At 39.2% G+C, this 25,968-nt stretch overlaps 1 protein-coding gene across 7 annotated transcripts; it reads right to left on the bottom strand.

The window, feature by feature from the left end:
- Positions 1-63: 63 nt before the first annotated feature.
- Positions 64-25,968, bottom strand: ARV1 (ARV1 fatty acid homeostasis modulator). Of its 7 annotated transcripts, XR_015708376.1 has the most exons (7): positions 25,803-25,968; positions 16,082-16,201; positions 14,300-14,453; positions 12,886-13,110; positions 11,276-12,460; positions 7,132-7,217; positions 64-409 (listed from the first exon to the last, which is right to left on the bottom strand). XR_015708376.1 is itself a non-coding variant. In XM_087775532.1 (5 exons), the coding sequence occupies exons 1-5, from the start codon at positions 25,899-25,901 to the stop codon at positions 12,354-12,356; spliced, it is 705 nt and encodes a 234-aa protein (XP_087631658.1). In that variant the 5' UTR covers positions 25,902-25,968; the 3' UTR covers positions 9,995-12,353. The 7 variants fall into 7 exon arrangements, 1 of the variants encoding a protein (XP_087631658.1); XR_015708377.1 differs by lacking the exon at positions 7,132-7,217; XR_015708379.1 differs by lacking the exons at positions 64-409; positions 7,132-7,217 and adding an exon at positions 7,232-7,462.

The following is a 25,968-nucleotide window of genomic DNA, read 5'->3' as shown; positions in this document are numbered from 1 at the left end:
AATTGTTACATGCAGCTTCAAGTCAGAGTTTGGTTGTGTGCATGACAGAACAAGCTGTGTTACTACAAAAGCTTGCCACCCTTGGTCCAAACCACATACCAACAACAATCCCTTTCCTATTTTTACTCCGTAACCCCAGTTTGAATTACATGTAACCTTTTAAGGATACCTTTTAAGGGTATAATGAAAGAAACTCTTGAAAAACTTCCCTACCCAGTGAATACCGCACAACTCTCAGTCCCACACAGCGCAGCCAGCTTAGCCGGCACTGCGCAGGCGCAGGAAAAGACAGGTTTTCAAGGAAACAAGGACGGTCAGGTGCCTGCTGCTCCGAGACGGAAGGCTGACTGCAGCGGTTCAGAAGGCAATCTACCATGGGTAACTCTTCACTGGCCTTCCTCCAAAGGGCCTACAAATGCGGTAAAGCAGTTAGAAATAAGGAATGATTACATCTGTGCTAACTATATTTGAAGATTTTTTTTTTTAACAACTTACCACCCGCATTTTATTGCTGTGACAACTGCAGAGTCATACAGTCATAATTACATTACAGGCTAGTCCCTCGGAAATGTTCTTGGTGTACGAAAAGAGAAGAGTCTGGAAGAAGTGCTCCACGCTGGAGAAAGCAGGTGTCATAAAAAATGGGTGGCTGATGCCCTGGCAGCTATAACAGACGAGCACTTAGGTTCAGCTTCGGCTCCTGGTGAATTCACTGTCAGCCCTATTGATTTTACTGGGGATGGACTTCAAAGAAGGGATCTTATTCCTGAAATCAGAACTGCTGCTTGGTCTCTTTTATTTCCAAGACTATGGAAGAGCTGCATGGTATCTATACAAGAGGTATTCAAATACGCACTACCATTTTTTTCAAAGGTACTACTTTGTATCGCAGTGAAACGCAGTAGGCGATCATTTGAGTAACTTGTAAAAAAGATCAGTGTTGCTTCAAAGAAAGCTGTCCAATAAAGGTGTGGCAAAATTACACTCTGATAGAAGTTAGAAAGTTGCTCTGTTTTTACAAACCTTGTAAAAACTAGCAGCTGGAGGAGGAGAGAGACTGCTGCTTCCACGGACAGGATCATGGGTAAAACTCACCTTTTGATTTCTGTTTGGCCACCCAGCAGCCAGAAAGCAAAAGCCAGGTGGTCACCGGCTGCTGGCAGCTCTGCAGCAGCCGGGACACGTGCCATATCTTCCACGGTGCTGGGTGCCAGTGGGTGGTGTGGGAAGGAGGTGAGAGTCTTCAGCATGTCTTTTAGCAAGTGCCGATGAAAACTGGGGATACAGCAAGACCCCCAGGTGTTGCCTTCGGGACTAAATGGGATGTTGGAAGGGGTGAGTGTTGTGGCGAGGGATGCCACAGAGGTTTTGGAGGATGGAGCTTCACACAGTTTGGAAGGAGATGCTGAGGTCCTGGGACACAAGTTGTTTAAGATCCCCATGTTTCATTAATTCTGCTGTCCACAGCTTTGGGATTTTTCATGTCCTTTTTCAACGTGTTTTAGAGTCTGGGTATACATTACTTGTCACGTATTTTTAATGTTACAGTCATTTGTTGCAGGTACACAGTTTTGCTTAACGGGAAAGAACGTGTTTTATTTGCCTTGCTGCCTAGCTAAAGCCATTCACTTTGCTTGAGGAATTAGGTTGCTCTGAGGGCAAGGGGAACTAATTCCCCCACTCTGTCATTCAGCTGACTGCTGGGGAGGAATGTGAAATGGGAGGATTAATCGGGTACATGCCAAAAGGAACCCTATGAACAGGTCTTTTCTTCTCCAACGTGCAGCTTTGTGTTCTTCAGCCACTTCGAAAGAATTTACTCCTGTTTTCGTGATGCCTGCCTGTAGAGGTTATATTACCACAGTAGTTTGAGGTTACTTTTCATATGCTACATGCATTTTCTCAGAAAACAACTCCTCAAATGTACATTTTTCCATCCATTGTTATCTTTGGTTTATCTGAAGCTACTAAATTTAAGTCTAGACAACACTGCATGACGTAAGGAAATAACTAATTTGTTGTCTTAGCAAACTAGTTAAAAGCTCTGTCTTCTTTGCAAAGTCATCTTATATTGATTTTAACATTTTCTGGAAATTTCAAAGCTCCCTAACCTAAGTGCTAAAGCTTCCTAACTGGCTGTTCTATGATCCTGGCGACCAAAACTATGCCATTAGCTTTGCAAACATCCAAGGTCTGCTGCAAGGACTAGTTTCTGCCATGGCTTAAAGAACCTGGGGAATCTGTGCGTAGCGATCTGTGCATGGCGACAAACTCTCCCCAGCTGAGGTTGTCTGGGAGAGCGGAGGTGGCCCCAGAGAAGCCACGTGTGCTCCAGGGCAGATGTGGTGGATTAAACCGTAGGTGAGGCTCGATGTGTGCTGGGCTGGTGCCTGCAGCTCGTGGGGCAATTACACCTTACAAGGATGCAGTCGGATTAGCAAGTTCTCCCTTCAGATGACCAGCAGCGAGTTTGGCCATTTGTTTTTAAATGACAGAGGAACTTTAGAGGGGATGAATATTCACTGCAGAAGTCTGTTTCCCTTACTTTTTTGGCTCCCTTTCATCCTTTCTATTCAGGAAAATTCATTAGATGAATGTGGAAACAACCAGCCTTGAGTAACGAGGCCCACATCTGATTTCAGAGGAATGTGTTTTTAGCAGTAGAATTTACATTTTTCAGATAAGGTTGGTATGCAATTTAAAGAGACAAGCCCATTTGCTATTGAAATACACAGGCTTGTGAGTATTTCAACTTTTCACTGAACTTTTGCCACGGTTTTAAATGCATTCATGCTAAGACATTGTTAAGATAGCATCTTTAAGAGAATGTAATTCTTGAGAATTCCTCAATTTAAAATGAGAGGAGAAATCCCATGCAAATCGTAGATTATTAGAATTTAAAAAAATGTGACTGAAGCAGACTGTTTAGAATTGATCATGCATAGAGAGTTCAATCCTGTGTCAAGCCACTGCCTTAAATTCACATTAGCAGAAGCAGTTCGATCCTCCTCGCAGCGCTAACTGTTCTCTTTCAGAACTCGCAAGCATTTCGTCCATGGGTCAGAAACATCCCTGTGATTATCTGGCTAGACACATGAGTAAGAGTTTTAAAGCTCGTTTTGGGTCAGGATACCAGGCACTGTCACAAACAATGAAGTTGCCTGTCTGAGCCCTACCAGCTCTTGCTTAAACTCTTCTGACTCATCAAACAGCAGAACCTTTTAAATCATTTACAAAAAGGCAACATAATAAGGTTGTTACTTCAATTATAAAAGCACCTGGATGATAGGGACAGTACATTTCATTATTTTTCCTCTCAACTCAGCCCTTTACAGTGTGTTCGGTTTAACTGAATCTGGAATTTAACAAAAACCTGTAGCGCTAATTATTTGTATTGAAAGCCCTCACGGCCTACAATTTCATTAGGGTTGCTTAAGATATCGGAAAGTTCAAGCAGGGTATGCAGAGGCGAATAACAAGGAGTGATGCAAAGTTTTGAACAGGTAAAGTACAAGCTTAAACAGGACTACATTTGTAATTTTTTCCAGTACTATTAAATAACATCATAGGCTGTTCATATCATGGAATAAAATTCTTTGTTATATGCTACATTACACAAAAGGTAAACTACTGAAATATTAAAATAGTTGTTTGGTATAGGGGAAGGCCATTTTATCAGAATCAGCTGAAAGAAAAATAATACATCAAATCAAGGTGAAAATTAATTTCTCATAGCACTAGAATATCAAAGTCCTGTTACCATTTGGTTTCTATCCTGTCTGAACACAGCATGTCTACATTCTCTCTAAGAGTCTCGATATTCCTTTTTTCTTCTGTTTAATATTGTACAACTCATACATAATCTTTGCTTCTATCTTTGAATTACCCTTGCTCTTTCTGACTAATACTTAGTCATGTTGCTCAAATTGGAGAAGCATTTCCTTAAATACATTGCATCATACAATATAACCTGTAGAGAGAAATGGAATATATAGCACCTGTTCACTATATAATTTATACCTCTCTTTGCGTGCATTTTTAGAAGAGGAAAGACATTTATAAACAAGGCTCAGCGTATTTTGGGGACCGCCATTGTGCTTGCATAAAGGATTAAAATTTAATGATAAATGAGAGAAGTAGAAATTTGAGGTACTCTCTGTGGGGAAGAAGGAATTCTGTTTTACGCATTTCTTTTATCCTGTCTCATGTCCTTTTCAGTAAGATTTGCTTGAGGTCTGAGTTTTCATATGTAAATAGATTTGTCTTGTGTCCAGTGCTTTATGTGGTTACACAATAGGACATTTTTCCCCTGCTTATCACTAGCCAGTCATTCAAAAAGTCCTTTCTATTTCTGTTGCAAATGTAGGACTGTTCTAGGCTTTCAATGTCACTTCTCATAGAGAATAAAACTCTTTTGTATGCCTTCGAATGCAGGTGTGTATGGACAAAATACGTCAATCAGTATTAGAGAAGCCAAGCATATCTCACTATTACCGCAGACGTTAATTTGTAAGAGCGTCTGCTTGAAAGTGTGCCGGCTATGGAAATTTACACTACAATTTCTTTTGCAAATTAGAAGGGAGTTTGTACAGATGCGTTTATTCTCCAGGAACAGAGATCTCAATTCACCATGGCCGTTCTCTCATTCCGTTCTGAATTAAATGCTTTAGTTTGTAGGCAGTGATCATATTTTTGTTTCAACTTAACTGTGTGTAACCCAATGTGTAAGTCCTTACAAGAAGCCTGTAGTAGATTTGAAGAGGTACAGGCTGCCTTATTTAAAAGTCCTAAATGCTTCACAGTCCTACAGCCAAGGAATCTGACTGATGGATTTTCATCTTGCTGGCTTAGCAAGGCTGCTGCAGAGGGTAGCAGAGAATTTGAAGCACGCAACCTGGAGTATAAAAGTAGAGGACACAAACTTACTAAAAGATCAAGCCACCATCTTCACAATGGATTCCTCAAGTAAAATCTTATATTTTCACAAAATCGTATTGCTTGAATAAATGGTCGTAGCTGAAAAGCTGAAAAACAACTGGGCATCAGACTGCCTCTGCACACAGTAAAAGCTGACAGGCCCCCTAATTTAGGAAAGGCGGCTTAGCTTTGGTCTCTCAGAGCCAGGATCTCTGGCTGCCAGTGAGAACATCTGTCAAGAGCGCCCATCCAGCCTCACAGCTGGAGGAAGGACCAGATGACCTCCGAGTTCACTTCCAGCTCCATCCAATTCTGTGAAAACAAAACTGTTCCCATCGGCGATGGCAGAGGCAGCTGCCAGCTCAGGACAAAGAGCTGAGCCTTCAGGAGCAGCTGCTGCGAGGAGTTTAGAGGAGCCAGCACTTTTTGGTATAATGGCATGAAATTACAGACGGCATCTTCCACCCTGCCATTATAGCGAGGAAGGATCCGCACGCGAGGGCTTCCTGTTTTGCTGTCCTCTATCAGGACATATTGTAGACGATGAAAAACACCTCTCTGAACTTTCTATCAAAGCACTCCTGCAGCTGAATTAGATTAGCATCACCATGCTGGCATTTTTTTAAATGAAAGCAGATGAGTAACAACAAAGGAAGGGAGATGTGATCTGTACATGTTTCTGATGCCGTTTTATCAGGGACGTGACTTTGTTTTTTTTTAAACTGATACAATCTGTCCTGTTGCACAATAGTCAAACTATTGTGAGGATAAGGTGCCTTTCTCCCAGGTGGCCTTTTCTTTCAGTGTAGGACCTTTATATGGTCAGAAGCTGCATAATTTAATACATAGATAAGGCAGAAAATGCACAGGCTGAAAGAGTAGGATTGACCTCCTTCTCTCTCCACCTACACACACACACACACACACATCCCCCATTTAGATAAATTGCACAATTCAACTGAGCAGGAAAGTTTTTGGGGAAAAATCCACTTAAAATGAAAGAAATGTAAAATAAAGTTTGAAAAGATGCGAGTTTTAATACAGTCTTGTCATGTGGTTATGTAAAGAAATGTATACCTACCATCGTGTACATCCACAGCAAAGTTAATTTGCTTTTCCAAAGGAAAGGTTTTGAATAATCTGTCCCACCTTGCTGAAAAAATTCTTCACTAATCAGCGCTGTGATATTTTCATTTTGCTCTCTCCCAGGACAGAATGAGTAAGAAAGAGATGGATTGTGTTTTCCTTGCTGTGCAACCCACCTGCCTTTTCCACACTACTAAGTAGGAAAAATGTCCTCATAGGGAAAGAGAGATTCCTGTTGTTGAAAAAAATTGATAAGGAGTATGCTCAAAGTGCTACGTTCACTTTTGTTCCCTGTCCTGCAAAGTCCAAGCCCTTTTTCCTGGTGCTGGTATGTGGCACTTTCTTATGCAGTGGATGCTCTCAATGGAGAATGTTTTCTTCCTAATTATTATCACACTTTTGTTGGCTTTTAATTTCTGGTGATCAAAAGAACGCTGTAGTCCTACTGAGACAAAGAGATGCTATCTCTGCAGTAGCCAAGACATGACACATCAGTGGCTTTGAAGGTTAGAACCAAAGCTTTATACTGGAAGTGAAGCGAGAGAGACCAAAGAAGGGATCAAAGTTTAGGAGCGATGCATGTATGACAGCATCGCATCGGCTACAGCATGTGTGGCAGGGAATCACTGTAAAGGTAACACCCACGGGTGCTTCCAGAGTGAATTAGCAGTTCTAAGAAGAGAATGCAAGGTGAGTAGAAGCGCTTCTGTGTTGTTGAGATTTTGTTTTCTTGTTTGAATTTGTGCAATGTACTGGATTCATTTACTGAAAAGATACCAATGGTTTGTAATATTTAAAAGAAAATAATTTTTACACAAGACCTACCTGTGCTTTCTACCTCAAAGCCTCCAACTGTCAAAATAAGATACCTTAATTTTCCTTTCAGATAGCTGAAAGTAAGATCAGTTAATGTGCCAGCTCCCTCCCCACCACATTTTTTAACTAATTTCAGATTTATTTTGGCACACAGCAGCTGCAGTAACTTAAAATTCACAATAAGGGATTCATGATTCGCTGTATACGCCCCTAAAAGCTTTCAGATATGTATGTTATAGAACTGTATGCCAGCAAGGGTCAGAATTAAAGCTTCCCGTAACATAACAAAAATGACTTCTTTAAACATGTCACCTTCAATATTCACATTCTCTGGCTCCTGGCACATCTGTTTCAATATCTGACATTCATGGTGTTGACTGATTCCCAACAACCTGCAGCTGAGAGAACATAATGCTTTTCATCTTTTTAAACGGACACAAACAAATTAATCCTCCCCCCAAATCCTGCGATGGTGAAGGTCCAATCATTTTATGGAGCCACATATATGGACTTGTTCAAGGTCGCATCAGTAGTCAGTGTTATAGCCAGAATTAGGATTCAGGTCTCAGTTCAGGTCCCCACTCGTCTGCTCACATAGCTATGGCAGGCACTTCTGTGCATCTTATGGACAACAGTTCTTTGCCTAAAAATGTACTCAGGATTACAGTTAGAGATTATAAGAAATTATGGGGGTCATCTGGATTTATTTCTGCAGCAGCCAGCACATCTACAAACTGTGAGTTTACACTTTTATGCTACTGTGTAAAGGAATTTAAACCCCATTTTTACTCAGGGAAAAAACAAACAAACAAACAAACTAATATCTATTATCCTAATGAATAGCAATTAAACATCACTGGTAGTATTTCTTAGCAGCTTTTGCAGACCTCCCATTTATTTATACAGGGCTCAAAAGAGCTTTACAAATTTAGGACAGCAGATCATGTTTAGGAAAAAGATTTTGCAAAGCTCCTCATGTTCAGATCTTCTTTCTAGCCACCTCAGTAACGTAGTAAGCATTATTGGAAAGAGTAAGAAGGTCAGAACAGCATTATAAGAGACAGGAGAGAAAACAGGAATCTTGTTATATATACCTGCCTGCAAATTCTAACTGCAGCAACCTGGGTTTCAAATTAATTCAGCAACAAAATTCCTATTGACTTTTAGCAGCAGAGGAATGCATTCACTATGTCTTTTGCCCCACAGATTTTCTCTGAGCTCAGCGAGGCTACTCAGAATAATCCCAGCTTGCAGGACTGTTTATGTCTTAAACAAAGAGAAGCTGTGCTAAAATAATTTGCATTTTATAGCTTTCATGGTGATATATTAAATTGACCTTGATACCAAGTCACCAAAACAAGTACTTTGTGATCTGTTTTTCATCACTAACTTCACTCTAACATTTCTCCAAACTAAAAATAATTAATTTCAAAAGCTTGAAATTGTGATTTTACAAAACAAAAATTAATCAAAGAATACATACTTATAGTGCTTTTACATTCCTTCCAGTTTTGGAAACAATAGTGCTTTACTTTTCAACTCCAGATGGCACTGTGGGGCTTAACACTACCCAACTGGGGGAGAGCAGATGGATTGCAAAAGCATGCAAGCTCCTGAAAAACAACAGCTTTCTTGTTCTATGAGAAATCAGCTGCTAATAGTTTTCCAGTGCAGATGTCCTATTTTACTTTCAGTTTGGTGAAGACTGGGCTAAACAAATGGCAGTTTATATGCCTGAGATACAACTTGTGGAAGAAAGGACTCGCTTGTCTGTACTTGCACACGGTCACGAGGGTCACAGCCCTTGCCTCCAGCAGTAAAACCTAATCCAACACAAGCTATTGCAGAATGAAGGGAGAAGGTCTGCTGTTCCACAGCTCTTCCTATTCACAGTGATTAATTCTATCTCTGTACAAGTGGTAATTCTGCTCATAAAAGTATATTTTCAAGGATGGAGTGCAAACCACTGAAGTAATGAGGTTACCAGTAACTTTTCTAGGGAAACCCATAGACTTTACTGTTTGGAAGACATCCTTTGCCATTTCATGTTATCACTTAGACTATTACAAAAATGTCTACAATAAATAATATTCTTCCTTCATGTTCATCCTTTGAAAATTTAGGAGTAGGATGTTCATACATTTGCTTAATCATACACTCATCTATACTGCATCTTTTCTTACATATTAATTTCCCCTTAGTTTTTATAGTCTTCTCAACTCTTAATTTTGTAGAAGTCTGCCTGACACCTACATTCTTTTAACCTTTCCTAGCTTATACTCTAATTATCCAATTTTGTGTAAAGTAATTTCTAAATACTTGTTACCCGGCCTATGGACCCAGTTAAAGCTCCCAGCTCCCACTGTGCAATCACTAAACTGTTGCTCAGCCCCAGTCTGAATAACATCACTGGTTCTTCTGTGCATTTCATCCGACAGAATTCTGGAATTTGCTCCATAGGCCCACGAATTTCCCATAGGCCACGATAACCCTTTTGATTCCAAGCAAAACTCAAAGAGTTTACATGGGTTCATTTGCAGGCTATTATACTTTTAACCCAAGTAAACCCTTTCCCATACGTTAAGGCAACAACTGAAGACAGATAGAAAGCGCAGGCTATTTGTCATACATCTTCCAGCACAGACGACTATTTCATTACAACGAGTTTATGAAAGAAGAGGAGCTCAAAAGACAAAAAGGAATAAAAGCGAGATGAATTTTAAACAGGCAGGACCAATAGGGTAGGTTCTCTCAAGCACCATATGGAATCCTTTTCCAAAGGCATCAAAAATGCACACACACCTGCCCACACACACAGAGGGCATCCTCAAGTTCCCCCTAGATTTATGAAACATTAGTGTATTTGTCATGTTAGTTCTGGTAAATGAGTATCCATAAAACCACAAAAGGCAGAATGTCCTACATTACTAGACAATAATGATGCCTCTGAAGACTGAAAACCTGTACAAAACCTGCATTCATTCCACAGCTCTGTAGCTCTTAATTTTCTTCTCCACCCTCAAAGTTGCATAAAGACAGTGGTGGCTCCCGATAGCATTACAGAGTGCATAACTGATACGTTATTGGCAGATGTAACACAACAGATAAGCATTTCTTCTTTCGGAATGTGTTCATGTCCATTTTAGGTCTTCTGAATAAAACTCAGAAAACGTCCTGAAATAATTTTGTTTTTAATTAAAAATAAACTTTAATTTAAGAAAACTGTTCCCAAACAAAACTTATATACATTGTATTTACAATTTGGCTGCTGAGTAGGTAATATTTACATTACATGGAATGCAAAATCTCCCCTTGCATTAGTCACACTTAAATGTGCTCCACTCAGACTGACACCAGTGCCAGAGCAGACAAAGCAGAAATTTCTGGGAAAAAAAAAATCTTTTGTGTGTAACAAAAAAAAAAAATTAACCTAAGAGGAACAAACCAAAGCACTGTTGTTACATCACTAGAAAACCAAAACTGGCAGTAGAAAGAATGTACATTTCCTGAAGAGGGACATCATAGAGCGGTGAGAAACTTTATCAGCTGCAATGCTAAGGTCATGCTAAGATGAACAGAGAGCTGGGTAAAAACCAGATGATGGCTACAATAACAAACAGGGTTTGGCTCAGCAGGCACCAGCATTTTCCTAGTATGTATTCTTGTATGCCATCCTCTCTGCTGCAGCATTTCATTGCCTCTTAAAGTCAAGGCAGAAGGTGAAGGAGGAAAACAAAAGCAGGCCAGACCAGCATCCCTGAAGCTTTTCTAAAAGGTCTACTGCTTTTTCCCTTTGCACCCTCTCAACCTGCAGCCTCTGCTGCAACGCTGTGTGCTGACGTTATTGGAGGAAGATAAGCCCTACTCAGAGCACCTTTGGCAGCATACTGTTTTTAAAAAAGCTTTTGGGGGTGGAGTATCTCCCTGAATCTAATTATGTAAAGCAAAGCATGTTCTAGGTACGTGTTGCCAAAGCTGCTGCTCAGCCAGGGAGCAACTGCACACCTACACTCAATTGTCTGGCCACTGATTCACACCAGTAGCAAGGTGGATCCCTCATACACCTTCACAACTATGTGCTTGCTGGGGCTGTTGCAGTGTTAAACTGCAAGTACTCGTGTACTTAAAAGAGATTGAAATTTGGGGGGGGTTGCCTTCTCTAGCCATACCGTCACATGCTCAGAAAGAGGTCAAATGTAACACAAATGGCACATGAGTGGTGTCAGCCTTTGACCTATTAAAACAGAACCAGCAACCATTTGCTTTTCTGACCGAAAAACTTACCGTGGCATGGGCAGCTGCATCAGACAAACATGTCTGATGTCGGGTCATAATCTAGACTTACTCTAAACCTGCTTGGAATTCACTCGAAGATGTTGCAAAATGTTATTTCATGCATTTTGCAAAACACAGATAGGAGCCTGCATCTGAGGAAAATGAAGAATGGAAGTAGTACCTGTAGATAGTACAGCCTTCCAGAACTGAAGCAGGAGAATTAAACATTGGATGGAACATCATGGAAAGTGCTCTGCACAAAAGAAGTAGGTTTGTGTCCTAATTACTGTCTTACGGAAACCAATTCTGCCAGTTCCTTTGTCGGCCATCTCGCCCTCTCTTTGCCTGCTGGGGAAAAAGGTGCAGAACTTCTATAAATGTTTCTTCATTAATTTAGGCCTAAACATTTTTTGTTATTGTTTTTTTAACAAGTACTACTCTATTGCTGAGCAGCCTCATACTTCACTTTTTGCTTCCACCAAACCTGCTGCCAGATGAGGGCTGGGTGCAGGAGATGTGGCTTAATATTAAATGCAGAAGTAGCAGTATCCCAAACAACTCTGTATGCTAGGGATCAGAGGCCTTTCACTCTCTTTTCAGCTTTCAGAACAAAGCAGCAGTGTTCATGAGATCACATAAAATTTCAACCCAGTTAAATCTATAGTTCCTAGAGATTACTCTAGAACCAGATATTTTATTTTATAGATTGTTACGTAAACATTCCAGAGTTTTCCCACTGTGGTTTTACTCAGGAGTACGTGCCTTTTCTCTAATAATCTGTTTGCACATGTTCACTTCTCTCTTTGAAAATCTGTTTTTGCAGAAATATCAATTTTGGCCTTTACATTTTTCCACTGGCTCTCTTCTTTCCTCTTAAAGGAACAATTCATCCTCCTCTTTCTGCCAAAATGCAGTGACAGGTAGCAGTGCTCGTTTTTGTAGTGTACCTTTTTTGTTACAGCCATAGCTATGCAGCCAGATTTAAGAAGCTATTAGGATAGTGACACAATCATATTTTTAATGGGAAAATAAACAAGCTAAGGCAGAGGTTTTATGGCTCACCACATTAAATAGCCAAACTTCTGAAGTTTCTCATTTTAACTCATCCTAAAACTGTCTACACTTACCACTAATGCAAGTTTTTGTTATCTACCACCTTCTTTATCACTATGAAAATAGTGTCTTTGGAGCTTGCTGACAGAGATCATTCTTAGAAAATTACAATCATGTTGGTATTTCTTCAGATCTCTGCTGATGTTTCAAACATCCCATCCCATTTTCTGGAACAACCAGACCACACCATTTTCCAAAATTAATCCAAAGATGATGGCCAACCAAGGGAGCATTCGGTTCAAGTTCAGTGTAACTGCAAAAGAAAACAGAACAAATTTATCACCATTTAAGAACATCATGGAAACCATGCGAGAATTCATATTAATTTGTATGTATAAAAAAATCACACAGATCTGTTAAAGTCTGCATTCCAAAGCCATGCATAAAATTAACATGAAATTTTCATCTTCCAGACACACAAAGAATTCTACTTTACGTTTCAATGATCCACAGTGAGTTGTCTCAAATTCTAACTGATGGATCTGATAGATATAATACAGCATATACAAAGAGATGATGGCGAGATAAGAGGTGCTTTTTCTTTCTTTAACAGCGTTTTGTTTCATTCACTTTCTATTAAAGTCTAAATAACAGCAATAATAGTGATTTCTGTAACAGCTGCATTCTCTCACGCACATTCTATACAAATAACATAATAATAAAAAAGCAAAAACATACCTCTAATTGCCTGAGAGTTTGATATCAAGACAAACACTTTTATAAACACAAGGCACAAAGGCGTGTAGTCATGTTCCCAAATAACAGCTGGAATTAGCAAAAGCTTTCCATAGCTGGACAACAGCAGTGCTTTGAGAAGTAAAACGAAGTCAGACTTTGTTTTCAGCATCTCAGGTCTCATCCACCACAAGGTAATAAAAATGCCAAGCAAAAATGAAGTTTGTTCTAAGAGGAAATAAGAGGAATTGGAAAGAGAGAATGAAGTGCCAAACTCAAGTCCTTTTTTCAATGACTTTCAATGAAATTATGTGTCCCAAATGCAACTGAGCCACTGCTATTTAAAAGACATCTGCAAACATCAACATGTCCTCCATCTCCTGTGTTCATTCATGACATTCAAAATAATTCTGTCACAGAATTCTGTCTGTAGGATTGTCATACTTGTAATTTCTGACACCATACAGCACAGGAAGTTTAGCATATGAACTTCCTTTACTTTTTTTCAACTGCCTGTTAGTCTGTAAAACAAGATCAATACTTGTCTTTTTCGAAAAGGTCACCAGCAATGAACCATTTCCATCCGGCATGAGAAAGAACACTAAGGTGAAAATATCATTGAGCTATTAGACTTTTTTTGACACCGCATCCCTGCATAACAATGGTATTAATGCAGATGTCAAAGCAACTCTCATGACAACTGTAATAGATGAACTACTACTGAAAAACGAATTCCAACCATTTTACTGACTTGTTACGAAAGCCTACTTAGAGCAACACTAGATAATAAATGACTGAAGTTAAACTCTGAATGTCTAAGGGAAATACTAGTTTTAGTCTGCAGGCTTGATTTAAACTTTATCACCAGGAAAAAATATGAGAATAACCAAAATAAAACTAAAACCTTCCCCTGCCTTCAAATTTAGTCTTGCAGCACAGAAGTATTTACTCCTTACCAGTGATGACACTGCTCTGTATCTTTGTGTATTCATGTAAAAATAAAACCCAGATACAGCTTTTCCCGATTATTGTTTACTTCTGTAAGGATCATCTTTAATGTTGCATCACCTTAATGAATAATAAACCTTGGAGTCAACATCAAATATGGAATAAGGCTGAGCTCTGCGCTAGTCTTCAAAACTATGTAAATGGATTCAGATGAAGATTTCTGAATATTGGCACTTTTCAGTGTTGTGGTATCTACTACTTATCAGTCTGAACTGTAATCAGGATCGAAATATGCATCTGCATTAAATGAAGGCAAATGAGAGAGTATGTGTATAATTGTTTAACCATACTGGGTAGGACACGACATCCATTCTATATTAATTTTTGCAATACAGGCTTGATGAAATACTCATGAAGTCATTCAGTGCTTAAAGAGAAAATCGTTACATGAACTAATCATTGATCTTACCTAAAGAAGCTATACCAAACATTTTATAAAAATCCCATTCCTTGGCATATCTGATTAAATCATCAGGATCTGTATTTTGGCTTGAATCCTGTAGTTGCAGCCACCTGAGATAAGCCTCACAGAGCAAACAAAATATGCAGAGCTTCCCATGAATCTGGTAAATGAAAGAATAATAAAAGCATTAGTATTAAATCAGCATAAATTAAAGTATTAAATTGGTATTTAAAGTAAATTTCTACATCTCCACACAAACAAGCTCTGTAGCTTTATTATGTTTGTTTAGAAATATAAGCAAATTACTTCTGTTGAGCCACTAGTTTAGCACATCATCCTTTTAACATAAATTAACATGTTAAGCCAGTTAGAGAAGGTAGGAAACTGCATGAACAGTTCCATACAGAATAAAGCACATAACTGTATTTTGTAAAGCCTGCTTTATACTTTTCTTTTAATTGGGAAGGGTGTTTCAGTTAGGAATATAAAAACAAAATTGTGCCATAGCTAGCAAAACTATACTATCAAAAATTTTAGTTTCAGGGCAACTCCTCCCTTTAGTGAACTGGTTTAAATAGCCTAGTTTCTGTTTTTGCCTGGGACGATCTCCATTAGAAGAAACTGGTAGTGTAGTTATACCCAAAACATTTCTTAGTTCAGGTAAGGGTGAAGAACCAAAAATAAATGGAGCGCGTAACTAAACAAAACTTAAAAGTATCCTCTGAAGTGACTACAAAAATGATGTAGTGAGGGTCCATAGTTAGCATGTTTCCACATTAAACAGCCTGCAAGCCAGTGTGTACGCGGGGTGAATTCTGATTTTATACAGATTTAAATAAACCACTGCAATTTCTGTGCGTGGATTCTACTTTTTTCATTAGAGACTAGTTATGCCAATTGCACACACATGCACAGGCTAAGCCAGTTTAAAATTCAACTCAATTTATTTGAATAGACAAAATTTCCACAGATGGAATAGTTCTTCCAGAAGCCTCATGGAAAACATCATTACCAGTCTCCAGAAGCACTGAATTCATTAAGTCCTTTAGTAAGATCTATGCTTGAAAGACGAGGTGAGTGTATCTATCTACATTGCTTAATACTGGACTGGTCAAGAGGTATCAACACGAACACAGCATACACTTATGCTTGGATAGCTTGCTCTAGATTAGCTTCCCTCTCCTGGGAAATCAATCCTTAAAGTAAAAATATGCAATTCTGTCAGAAAAGCTACACCTCTACACTCTGGCTGGGCCAGCACAACTAAGTTGACTACATAACTCTGCATCAACAATGCTTCACATGAAAGCCACTATCTTTTGCTATAGTTTTGAGGACATGGCTAATTACTCAGGAGGAAACTCGTAAGAAATCACTACAGTAGGTTTAATTGGCATAGTATTGTTAATATAGTATGTTATACCACTATAGCTCATTTCAAAAAGAACTGTTTCCAACAGAAATTTAAGTTGGAAATGAAATTAGACCTTTCTCTTCCAATGAGTCCAGTTAGGACTCTCTTTAACATATACGATGACTGCTGTATTTGCTGGTATTGTGGTATTGCTACTGGGGAGACAGGAACTTCTTAGTAGTTTGAGATTTCATGTGTTCTATTCACGATATTAGACCCTTAACCTGTTCGAGAATAAAACTGGTTCAGCTTGATGGAACCGGTGGAAAGGCAGAGGAACAGTTCCTAAAACTTTACAACTATTACAATCAACTTACCAAACCTAAACATATCTTTAACAAACAAAGTCACATGGTGGGGGCGTAGCAACTTACATTTATCTTTGTATTGAAAAGAATGTGTCTGTATGCTTGTGCTTTACATAAAATAGCATTAATCAAGATGATAACAGGATCATACTCAATGTATTTGTCCACGGGTTTCTGGCAGGATTTCTGAAAGTCACAAAATAACAAGAGTTAGAAGAAAAAAAGAAAAAGAAAGCAAGCGTTTATTAAATGTTCCTCTACGCTTAGCACAATTGCATAAATCCAAAGTAACTATTCAATTCTTATTAGTCTTTCCTTAATGTAATCTTCATTTTCAATAAGTTTTTAACCCACTCATAAAAATTGCTTCCCTCCCTTGACACTACAGTTATGTTACAAAACAAAGATACATTATCGATTTTTATAGGCTTCAGATTAACACAGATAATAAACTATGCAAGGATGTATTTAGTTATTATTTTGTGTCCTACCGATGCAAAAAAACCAAACTGCCTGCTCAACAATGAAGAAATGCACCAGTATCTTGTTAAAGTTTATCTGATCATGGCCCGTCTACTGCTATTTGGGGATTTTTTTTTAATTTATTTTTTGGAAAGAAATTAATTTCTTTTATTACTTCCTTTTTTTAAGAGAGATGCTTTATCCTCCTATCCTTTTTCCTCCTTTCAAGAAAAAAAGTAAATGTTTTTTCCTGTTGCGTTGGTCTTCCATACTGCTAAGCAGTCCAGATGTTTCAATTCATTTTCCGTTATTGAACAAGATATATTTAGACTACTGATAATGTAGTTTTCACACACAGATATAGCCAAAGAGTGGGAAGTTGCTACTGAACAGCGGAAGACGCTAGACCATTACTTCTCCAACACATCTGCTGGTTCCCACTGTGCCTACTAGAGAGGTGGTTTCACCCAGACCACTGGGAACTGCTTGTCATCAACCCCCTTGAGATTCATTGACTTACCTGCACGGGTGGTCACTCCTTGACTTGAGTTAAATGAGAAAGGCTAACAAGAGGCTATTACACTAACTGTGACCAGGAGGGTTAAGTAACAGTCTTACAAAAGGCTCATCCAGCAGACTTGAGAGGGAAATAACTTCTAGCAGAGAGCTGAGGAGCAGCAGCAGCTGATGACAGCAACCCCTTCAGCTCAAACAAGCGCACTTGCAGAAGGGTGCTCTCCTGCAGGTCAGCTTTCTGATGCCAATCCTCCAGTTCAGCTACTTGTTCCAACCTGTCCTCAGCTAATCCCAGTCCCCTGGGCCTTCACATTAGCTGCCATGCTTAGAGTACATCAGTCATAGAAATGATCTCTATTTCCATTTTAATGAGTGCACAGTTGTGCACTGCCAGAAGAGAAATCTATGCACACAGCCTTCTGAAATGCTGAGCAGTCAAAAATGCAGCATTAGACAACACACACCTACAGACAAACTCCCACGAAAGAACAAGAAGTTTTTTTTCAATTTTATAGGGATTCCTTGTGTCCAAAGTTAACTTTGCCTTGCTATTTACTAGATTTATTATTGGAGAACTTGAGAAGCAAAATTTCACTAGCAAACTGACTCAAAAGTCCAATACCCATATCAAGAAAAACATCCAAACAAATGCATAAGTTGAATAGAGTGTCTAAGGAATGTTCTTACCACTGATCAGTGCTTCTTGGTCCAGCTCAAGGAAAAAAACCCAACAACCTCATTTGCATTAGAAAAGAACATACTGCATATGACAGTACACAAGTTAGAGGTAATGAATTCAAAAATTGACTCAATTAACCAGCAGTTGGATAGGTCTAAAATTAGAGAGATGGAAGAAAGGACATAATTACCAGAAGACCACAGCTACAGCATTTAATAGAGTGAAAAAGAAATTGCAACTATAATTAAAGGCAATGTCTTGCTTCATTTCTTTCTACAGGGGAGTCACGAACAGATATTCTTATAGGTGGTAATCTACATATGTCAAATCTCTGGGTTGATGTAGCACAGGAAAACTCCAATTTTTTCAATAGGCTTATTCACACAAGCACTGGACAAGCACAAACAAAAGAAGATGATTCTTGAACACAGTGGGTGTCATAGAGGATATCCTACATACCCCAGCATTTACTATGCTCTCAAATTTTCCTACAACAGAACAATTTTTTGACCAGGGTCAAAAAAATCTTTCTGAGAAGAGTAAAGAATGATCTTTTCAAGTGGAGGGTCCCAACCAAACACCAATCAAAAAACTTGCAGTAAATTGGTACTGAAAAATTTTCACTGACAGCTGACATGAATTTTAGACAATTAAAATATATCAGAGCAACCCTCCAGGCAAAACCAACGATACAGAAATTCTACTGCAGGTATATAAGAAGCCTGCTACAAATGGTGTTACCCATAAGAATGGGTTTTCTGCTCCACAGCTTCTGGCAGCCACAACCAAATCTTCTGCAGCTGTGAGAATGATGTTTAATTCAGTATTACGGCATACCACCACCAACCATTTAAGAATCCTAGTTCTCATGTTACTTCAACAGGAAAAGAAAATCTGCCCTATCACAAAAGAGCAGCCGTCTTCAAGGACTTTTCACACATAGACACACACACATATTCATGTCTGCCTGTCTTCTAGAGCTAGATGAGAGCCCTATTCTTAATATACTTGATTTCTATTTGAGTCTTAAGTGTGTGAAGGAAAGGTCCTTTGTGCTTATCCGGCCAGTGAACCAGAGTTCATTCTGGCACTTGTGAGACCTACAAACCACCTTACTGCAAAAGACTTGCGTGTGCACTGCCATAGGCTAATTGGACAAAATGAAGATGACGCTATACCATGAGAACATTACAGAATGAACACACCCTCTAGGATGAAATTTTCTCCATACCTAGCTTTTTTGCTATTTTTTCCAGCTGTACGACTAAAACATCTGACACTAACCTTAAATGCCTAGGAAGGAAACTTGTGACTAGAGCCTGACTTCAGCAAAACCAATGCAAGCAAGGGTTAATGCAGTTCAAGTACACATAGGTTTACCTAGATAGCTTTATCTAGTTCAAGTGGTTTAACTTTACGGACATCAATAATCACTAACGCTTTCAGAGAAGATAAGTACGAGCAGCTCAGCTATGGAGAACTGCTTGCACGCTTACTTCTAAGGTTTTAGTCAGGCAGTTGAGAGTGAACGACAATCCTGGTGTGCTCACGTCTCATTCCCAGTTGCAGTTCTGCACCGCTGTAGTCAACAGCCTGTTCAGCATGACTGAAGAAGGCACCTCTTTAACGAAACCGAGCTTTTCCAATCTTCTTTGGGCTTTCTCGAATAAATGCCTCAGTTACCATAACCAGTGCTAAAATAAGTAAGTATTTATATATAAGTATAAGAAAGAAGTAACTGGATTTCTCTATGTTCTTAACCAGTTTTTAATTTCTTCCTTAAATGTGTAACGAACATCAGAAACGGGAAATAACTGGTATCTTTCCTTGAAAATATAGACATTACTTTGTTTAAAAGGTACTGTTAGATTATGTTGCAGAAGAGAAAGATCAAGCTTGACACCATAAATTCTATTTACGCATCTTCTTCTAAACTGGTAAATTTAAGGAAATTACAAATGTTTGATACTGACACACAGAAGTCCAATAGATACTGTAAAAAAATCCTCAAAAACACATTAAAAAAAGGTGTTGAATATATTTCAATATTCTAATGGATTTAAATGGATATTAGTTTAGGAATTGTTTGACTAGTCAAATATTTAGGAATATTTAACTATGCTTGTCTGTTGTTTAAAAAAAAAAAAATCTTCCATTTTCAGAGCTTAGAAATTTGCTCCGTTACCTTAAATAAATTTTAAAATATAGCAAAGAGAGCTTTAAGAAAAAAAAAAATCTTCAAAAGCTAGTACAACCATGTTCTTCATAGTGTAGCGTATCAGATTCTTTCTGATCAAAGCAATCCAAAACAGTTAAGGAAAGTAACATATTTTTTAACATCTCAGTTGTATTAAATAAAACGAAGTACTGAAATGTTAACTTTGACTGCATGTTTATCAACCTTTTATAGAACATTGCTCAAAAGACATACCTCTTCTTTGTTCATCAAAGATACTCAACCCGGAACACAGTTCACAAACGTATGCCAAATGCAATACAGTGTACAAATACGTGAGGAAATGCCTACTATCACTGAAGGGTAAAGTTCCCAAAGTATATGAACATGACTTCTTTAGAGTGCTCTCTCCAATATTAAAATATAACTGAATTTTTAAGCAAAAGTATTTTGGGATGGGGGTGGTGGAAGGGAAAAATGTTCTTTAAGAGGAAGCCACAGGACACTACAGAAAAAAAAAAAATATACATTGAATAACCAGGCTTCATCCTGAACTAAAAATAAACATGAAAACCACACCAGGAATATGTTTGCAAATCTCTGGGTATTAGAAAAAACAGTGAAACAGTCTCATTTTAGTATTCCTTTCTCCAGGGATTGGAGTTTGGCAAAATTAAGCTACAGTTTTTTGCTGGACTACATAATACAGCAAATTTTAACAACATTTACATAGCTTCAACATGAGCATAGGTCCATTTACATAGGTTCATAGGGCAAACTAACACAGACCCATCATCTTGCGAGAATGCCCTTAATCCCAGTTGCACCCTTAAACAATAAAATGTAATTAGCTGTGCTGCTTTCAGGAATGAGTTCTTTATTAGGGATGCAGCTAAGTGTCATAATAAGCTGAAAAACAAAACAGCCCAGTTTCAGATGCATTCCATTTCAGGAAACTGAAATAAAAAATATTGTTTTATAATTTTTCCTATATGATCTGTTCTCCAGTAGCGAGTTGGTCTGTAGATTGAGTTACATAAATAAGAAAAATAACATACTTTATTTTCCAGGATAATCTTTGTACTCTGGACAGATTCTTTATGTTACCACATAAATGCTTTGCATTCAAAGCATTTACAGTCTCTCTGCCTTGCTGCAATAAAAGAGCTTTTCAATTATTTTTTAATTGCAGTAAAGCTAAATGAAGTGTGCACTGCTCAGGCAATTTGGCTTTCTTATTACAAAACACAAGGGGGATCCTGACTGAGCTCTACATATTGCAATGAATAATTTCTTTCCTTTTGTTCGGGTCTGGAACGATTAACATTTTTGAAACTTTATTTTTAAACACAACAGCATACATGTAATTTAAAACTAAATTTTAAAAAAATGCATGTTTTTCCTTCTCTTTTTGACTAAGTCAAGTTTGATAATTTCCTGTTTTATTCATTGCACTTTGACTGCAGAATTTATTCCAGGTTAGCCGAATGTGTGTTTTTTTCCCCTACAGCATTAATACTGTAGTGGCAATGTTATCTGAACAGTATTTTTTGTTGCTGTTGTTAATGGTTGCTTCATAACATATTCAGTGAAGATTCGCTGTATTACTTACAGATCATTTTAAGTTTTAAGGATCTCAAAATAATTAAGAAAAATCTCTATAAAGAACCACCTAGGCTTACTTTCACCATCACTTCTGGTTCAGAATAGGAAAACCGTCAGCACATTCACAGCACAGGACTAGAACCAGACCCAGGAGCTGCAAAGCAGCCACCAGAAGTCGCCTTCGTTGGAGGCAATCCTAATACGCCCGCACACCCCCCACACGCCCCCCGCCACCCCCCGTTATCACACTGAAGAAAAAACATATTGAACAGGTCTCCCTGAGGAGGTGAATTGCCTCAGAATTTTATTATCCGTTTTTAAGTACCTTTAAGTTCTTTTTAAGGAGCAATAGTCCACCTGTCTCTTGTAATAGCATTTCCACAGCAAAATACAGGCAGGATGAGAAAAAGGTTCATTCGCTGAATGCGAATCTCAAGCAAGAAGGAATGCGCAATAGCAGAGGAATGGGCCAGGTTTCTGCTGAAACTGGCCTTGATTAAACAAAACAGATTAAAAAAAGTTACAGAACTTGAAGAATTTGTGGCAGTTAGCCCCCTTGCAGAGCTCTTAGGAAAAGACATGACCTTTCCATCCTGAGTTTCATAGTACCGAGTGGACTTCCATGTTTGATAGAAGAAGGTTTCTTCAGCTTCTTCAGTACCCGTTGCAAATTTATTTCCAGAGTGGAAATTAACGCTAATGATGTCTTTAATGCTTGCCTGCATTAAAATTACAATATGGACATCAAAGAAACTTTTAATTCTCTTCAGAGCAACAACAAATGCTGCAGGAACTAAACTAAAGCAGCACCATGAATATCAGGCTGAATTCCCCAAATTGTACTCTAATATTGTGGGCTGGCAACAGATGTTCCCTAATGGAAACTTGTAGTGTTTGCCTCTGGAAAAAATCAATTCTTGCCTTCAACAGATTAATAACAAAATACAAAATCATGGTATTTTGCTTAGGCATTCAAATTTAAATCTTCCACCTGAAAAATCAGACCTAGATCAGGTTAAACACATCCTAAAAACAAATGTAGGACAGATAGAAGATGCTGTTGGCAGAACTTAAGCTTCTTCAACCTCAAGATGATATTCCAAAAGGTGTTGAATGACCCGAGAATGGCAAAGACATTTTAGATGCACATTTATTAATTTATCAAGGATAACTTTAAACTAGCATGGGGCAAGTCTGTAGGTCAGTATAAAACAGTGATGATCTTGGCAATGTTCTGCTTGTTCCTAATTTTCTGGGGCCAAAATGAGGAAAGAAACGCTTTATGTTACATATCATATGGAACAAATGTTGGGTTGTTTTTTTTTTTTCCTTAGTGTGTCAGTATTTTCATGTACTACTTGAAAATGGGAATGAAACACAAGTATCCCAAAACTTTTTAACAAAAAAATTATCTTGACAATGTCCATTGGCCTCACTTTGAGTATCACTATACAATCTTTCTATCTAACTTTTCACTTTTTCTCCCTTAGGCTACAAGGGAGTAGCAGTACTCAATGCTCTAATTCCACAAAGACAGATGAAAACTGTTCTCAGGCTGAGCGGTCACACCTTCTCATCTCACCTCAGACCTCAATTTTTTCTTAAATACCTTCAGCTTTCCATAAATTTTTAGAGGCCTACACTCTAAGTTTTATAAATACCTGATATGAATGATGTTTCACACTGATAACTGGGATCTTCATATTTTCTGAAGTGGAAAAAACTTCTAAGCTATCATTATTTTCAGGTTAAGATGACTCATAACACTGACAAACTCATTATAACACTGCTCGTGAAAGTTTGTGAAGGGCATCAAATCACATTCTGTACTTGACTACTTTTTGTTGTCAGTAGCATGATGCTGACCAACTTTTCAGGTCTCTGGCCGGAGCACAGCATTGCCTGCGTGGAGTAGAATGCCCGCAGAGGGTTAGTGCAGTGGCAAAACTATTCTTCCAGATTAAAAGTAAAACAAGAATTGCCCTATTAGAAACCACGAGCTCTTGGTAGCTGGAGACGACAGCAGCGCTTTCCTGCAATACACAGATAAAGCTGAATTCAGATCAGTTCAACTGAAGCAATCTTTTGATCTTGGCAATCTTCTAACATTCTCATCTCCACTTTATAAACCGTGAGCTAATGCGTTTCTTAGTAACATGCTTTGTATTGCCTGTTCCTCATGTGGACCGCTCCTACTCTCAGCACTTCCTGGGTGGCCAGCAACGGAGAGAAAGGGTTAGAGACGATGAGACACGGCACCATGTAAGAGCAACTAGGACTAAGACTGAAACTGAACCATGATAACCCACAACATAGACAGAGGAAACAGACTGGTAGGAGTAAGTGAAAAATGGTACCAATCTGGGCCTACATGAAGAAAGGTGGACAGAATTCCAAGTTGCTAGGAAAATGTGATCCTTTACTCTTTCTTTTACTTTTTCTTTACTCTTTTTGTAAGAGTTTGGTGTTTGCGATGAACACAGCAACTGGGACTTAAGTCTTTATTTCTGCATGAGATGCCACAGCTCCGAAGACCAGGATCTGCAGTCTTCAAATGGTTAAATGCTAAGAGGAACAGGTGCCATCTACTGGCTCCCAGTTTCCCTTAGAGATTATCATAGCCAAATTAATAACCATAATTGATGACCTGGGTTTACAGATGTGCTACATCTTATGTGATATGGCTGCAGGCATAAGCTTTATACTCGTCCTTTTATATCCAACTTGTCCTTGATTTCAATGATGATTTTGAAGCTCCACATGAAAGAGCTCCAAAGAAAAACATTTATATTTTTATCATGTACCAATGACGAATTTTGAGTACATGATTTGACTACCAATGATTTGATGTAGCTCATATCTCCTACTAAACATGATACATTATACTAACACGAAAAAGCAACTAAAAATTGATTTTCCTTGTTTGTCTTTTACCTAAGAAAACGGCTGATCTCTCCAGTTTTTGAAACGTCTGCAGAGATTTTTGTGTACATTTTCAGCTGGTTTATGCTCTACAGCAACAAGCCATTTTAACTGACTGCTGGGCTGGGAAAAGAGAAGGATGTGAATCAGTTCTTTCTACTGTCATCAGTAATTTGTACGTATCTTGTTTTCACAGCCTCTTGTTGATAACAGAAGCTGAGATCCAACATGTATGACTTTCAGCTTAAGCTAACCACTATTTCCCCAAATACAAACTACCCACAGGCCTCTATGATCTGGTTGCCTACGATCTCTATTTTTGATCTAAAAAATGCTTGAATGACTCAAAGTTATAACGCTGTAAAGGAATTCATCACACGTTTCATATAGAAAGCTTTCTGGTCAGCTGTTATGTTTATAGGTTTGTGGTTAGTAAATTAAACCATTTTCTAGTAGCATTCTCAAAGTATCAAAGGCTACAAAACTGGGGGAGACAACCACAAAGGAGGTTTGAATGATACACAACTAATTCCTTACAAAACACAAAATACTCAACAATTTGTTCAAAAACAAGGTTTCCCAATTTTATAAGGAACAAACAGGATGTTGTGAAACATAATCACAGATAAAATCAAAGGCTTAGTCAAGATTATTTGCAGATCTCTCCATTCCAAAATTTTTACTTTTTTCCCCACGCTAAAATATCAGGTGCTAAGTGACCCAATGTTTTACACGCTACAAAAAACAAAATAAGTCAAAACTAACCACTGGAGACAAGTCTATGTAAACTCTACCAAAATTTGAAAACAGTAATTTAGAAATAGTTGAAAACGTTGCTTGAAAAGGTAAATGCTTTTTCGCTGTGGCTGCAAAGTCTCCCAGAAAACGTGGGAGATGCTAAAAGAAAGTTACTCTAACATTATGAAAACACTATGGGAAAAAAAAATGAACTCTGTGAGAGGCAGAGCGGGAAGGGGGAGCAGTAAACAGCCTAGAACACGCTGGTGCCATTCTGGAAGGCACAGCCGCTGTAGCTGGGTAAGGAACACAGGAGTCCTTGTGCGCACGTTGCGGGACCATCAGTCAAAACCCGACGTTTATGCCCAGCTGTTTGCCAGCTCCACCGAAGTTGTCCACCCACGGAGCCCCTGCCTCCCCGCCAGCCAAGGGCGGGGGGCTGGCCCGGGCCAGCCGGGCCGCGCCGGTGCCCTGGAGGACCCGGGGGAAGCGGCGGCGGGGAGCCCGGCCTGCACCCGGAACCGGGGAAAACGCCCGCCGCCCGGGCCTCGCCGCCAGGCCGGGAGGGAACGCCGCCGCGTGCCGCGCGCGCCGCCGCCTGCTGCTGACGTCGAAGCTTCCCGCTCGCACCCCTCCCCCCCGCTCGCACTCCCTCCCTTCCCCTGCCGGCCGCCGCCACCCCGACTCACGCAGATGGAGATGCGGAGCACCCCGCGCTGGTAGTCCCGGTACAGCTCCGCCGCCTCCCTGTTGCACTCGATGCAGCGGTAGGCGCCGAGCGCCGCCATGGCACGCGAGAGCACGCCCCGGCCTGTCAGCGCTTCCAACCGCCGCGCTTCCGCGTTCGGGGGCGGA

The sequence above is a fragment of the Nipponia nippon genome, unplaced genomic scaffold (genome assembly GCF_047370975.1).
Source record: "Nipponia nippon isolate SJK-2023a ecotype South Korea unplaced genomic scaffold, ASM4737097v1 scaffold_4, whole genome shotgun sequence".
In the NCBI taxonomy this organism is placed as follows: Eukaryota; Metazoa; Chordata; class Aves; order Pelecaniformes; family Threskiornithidae; genus Nipponia; species Nipponia nippon.
The sequence above is the reverse complement of the archived record's forward strand: the minus strand, read 5'-3'. Positions and strand labels throughout refer to the sequence as shown.

Coding starts and splice junctions, on each gene's coding strand:
- ARV1 (XM_087775532.1), bottom strand. CDS start 25,901: ATGGCGGCGCTCGGCGCCTACCGCTGCATCGAGTGCAACAGGGAGGCG. Junction 16,202..25,802: donor TGCTCCGCATCTCCATCTGC/GTGAGTCGGGGT, acceptor TGTGACTTTCAG/AAATCCTGCCAGAAACCCGT. Junction 13,111..14,299: donor GTTTGGTATAGCTTCTTTAG/GTAAGATCAATG, acceptor ATTTCCTCTTAG/AACAAACTTCATTTTTGCTT.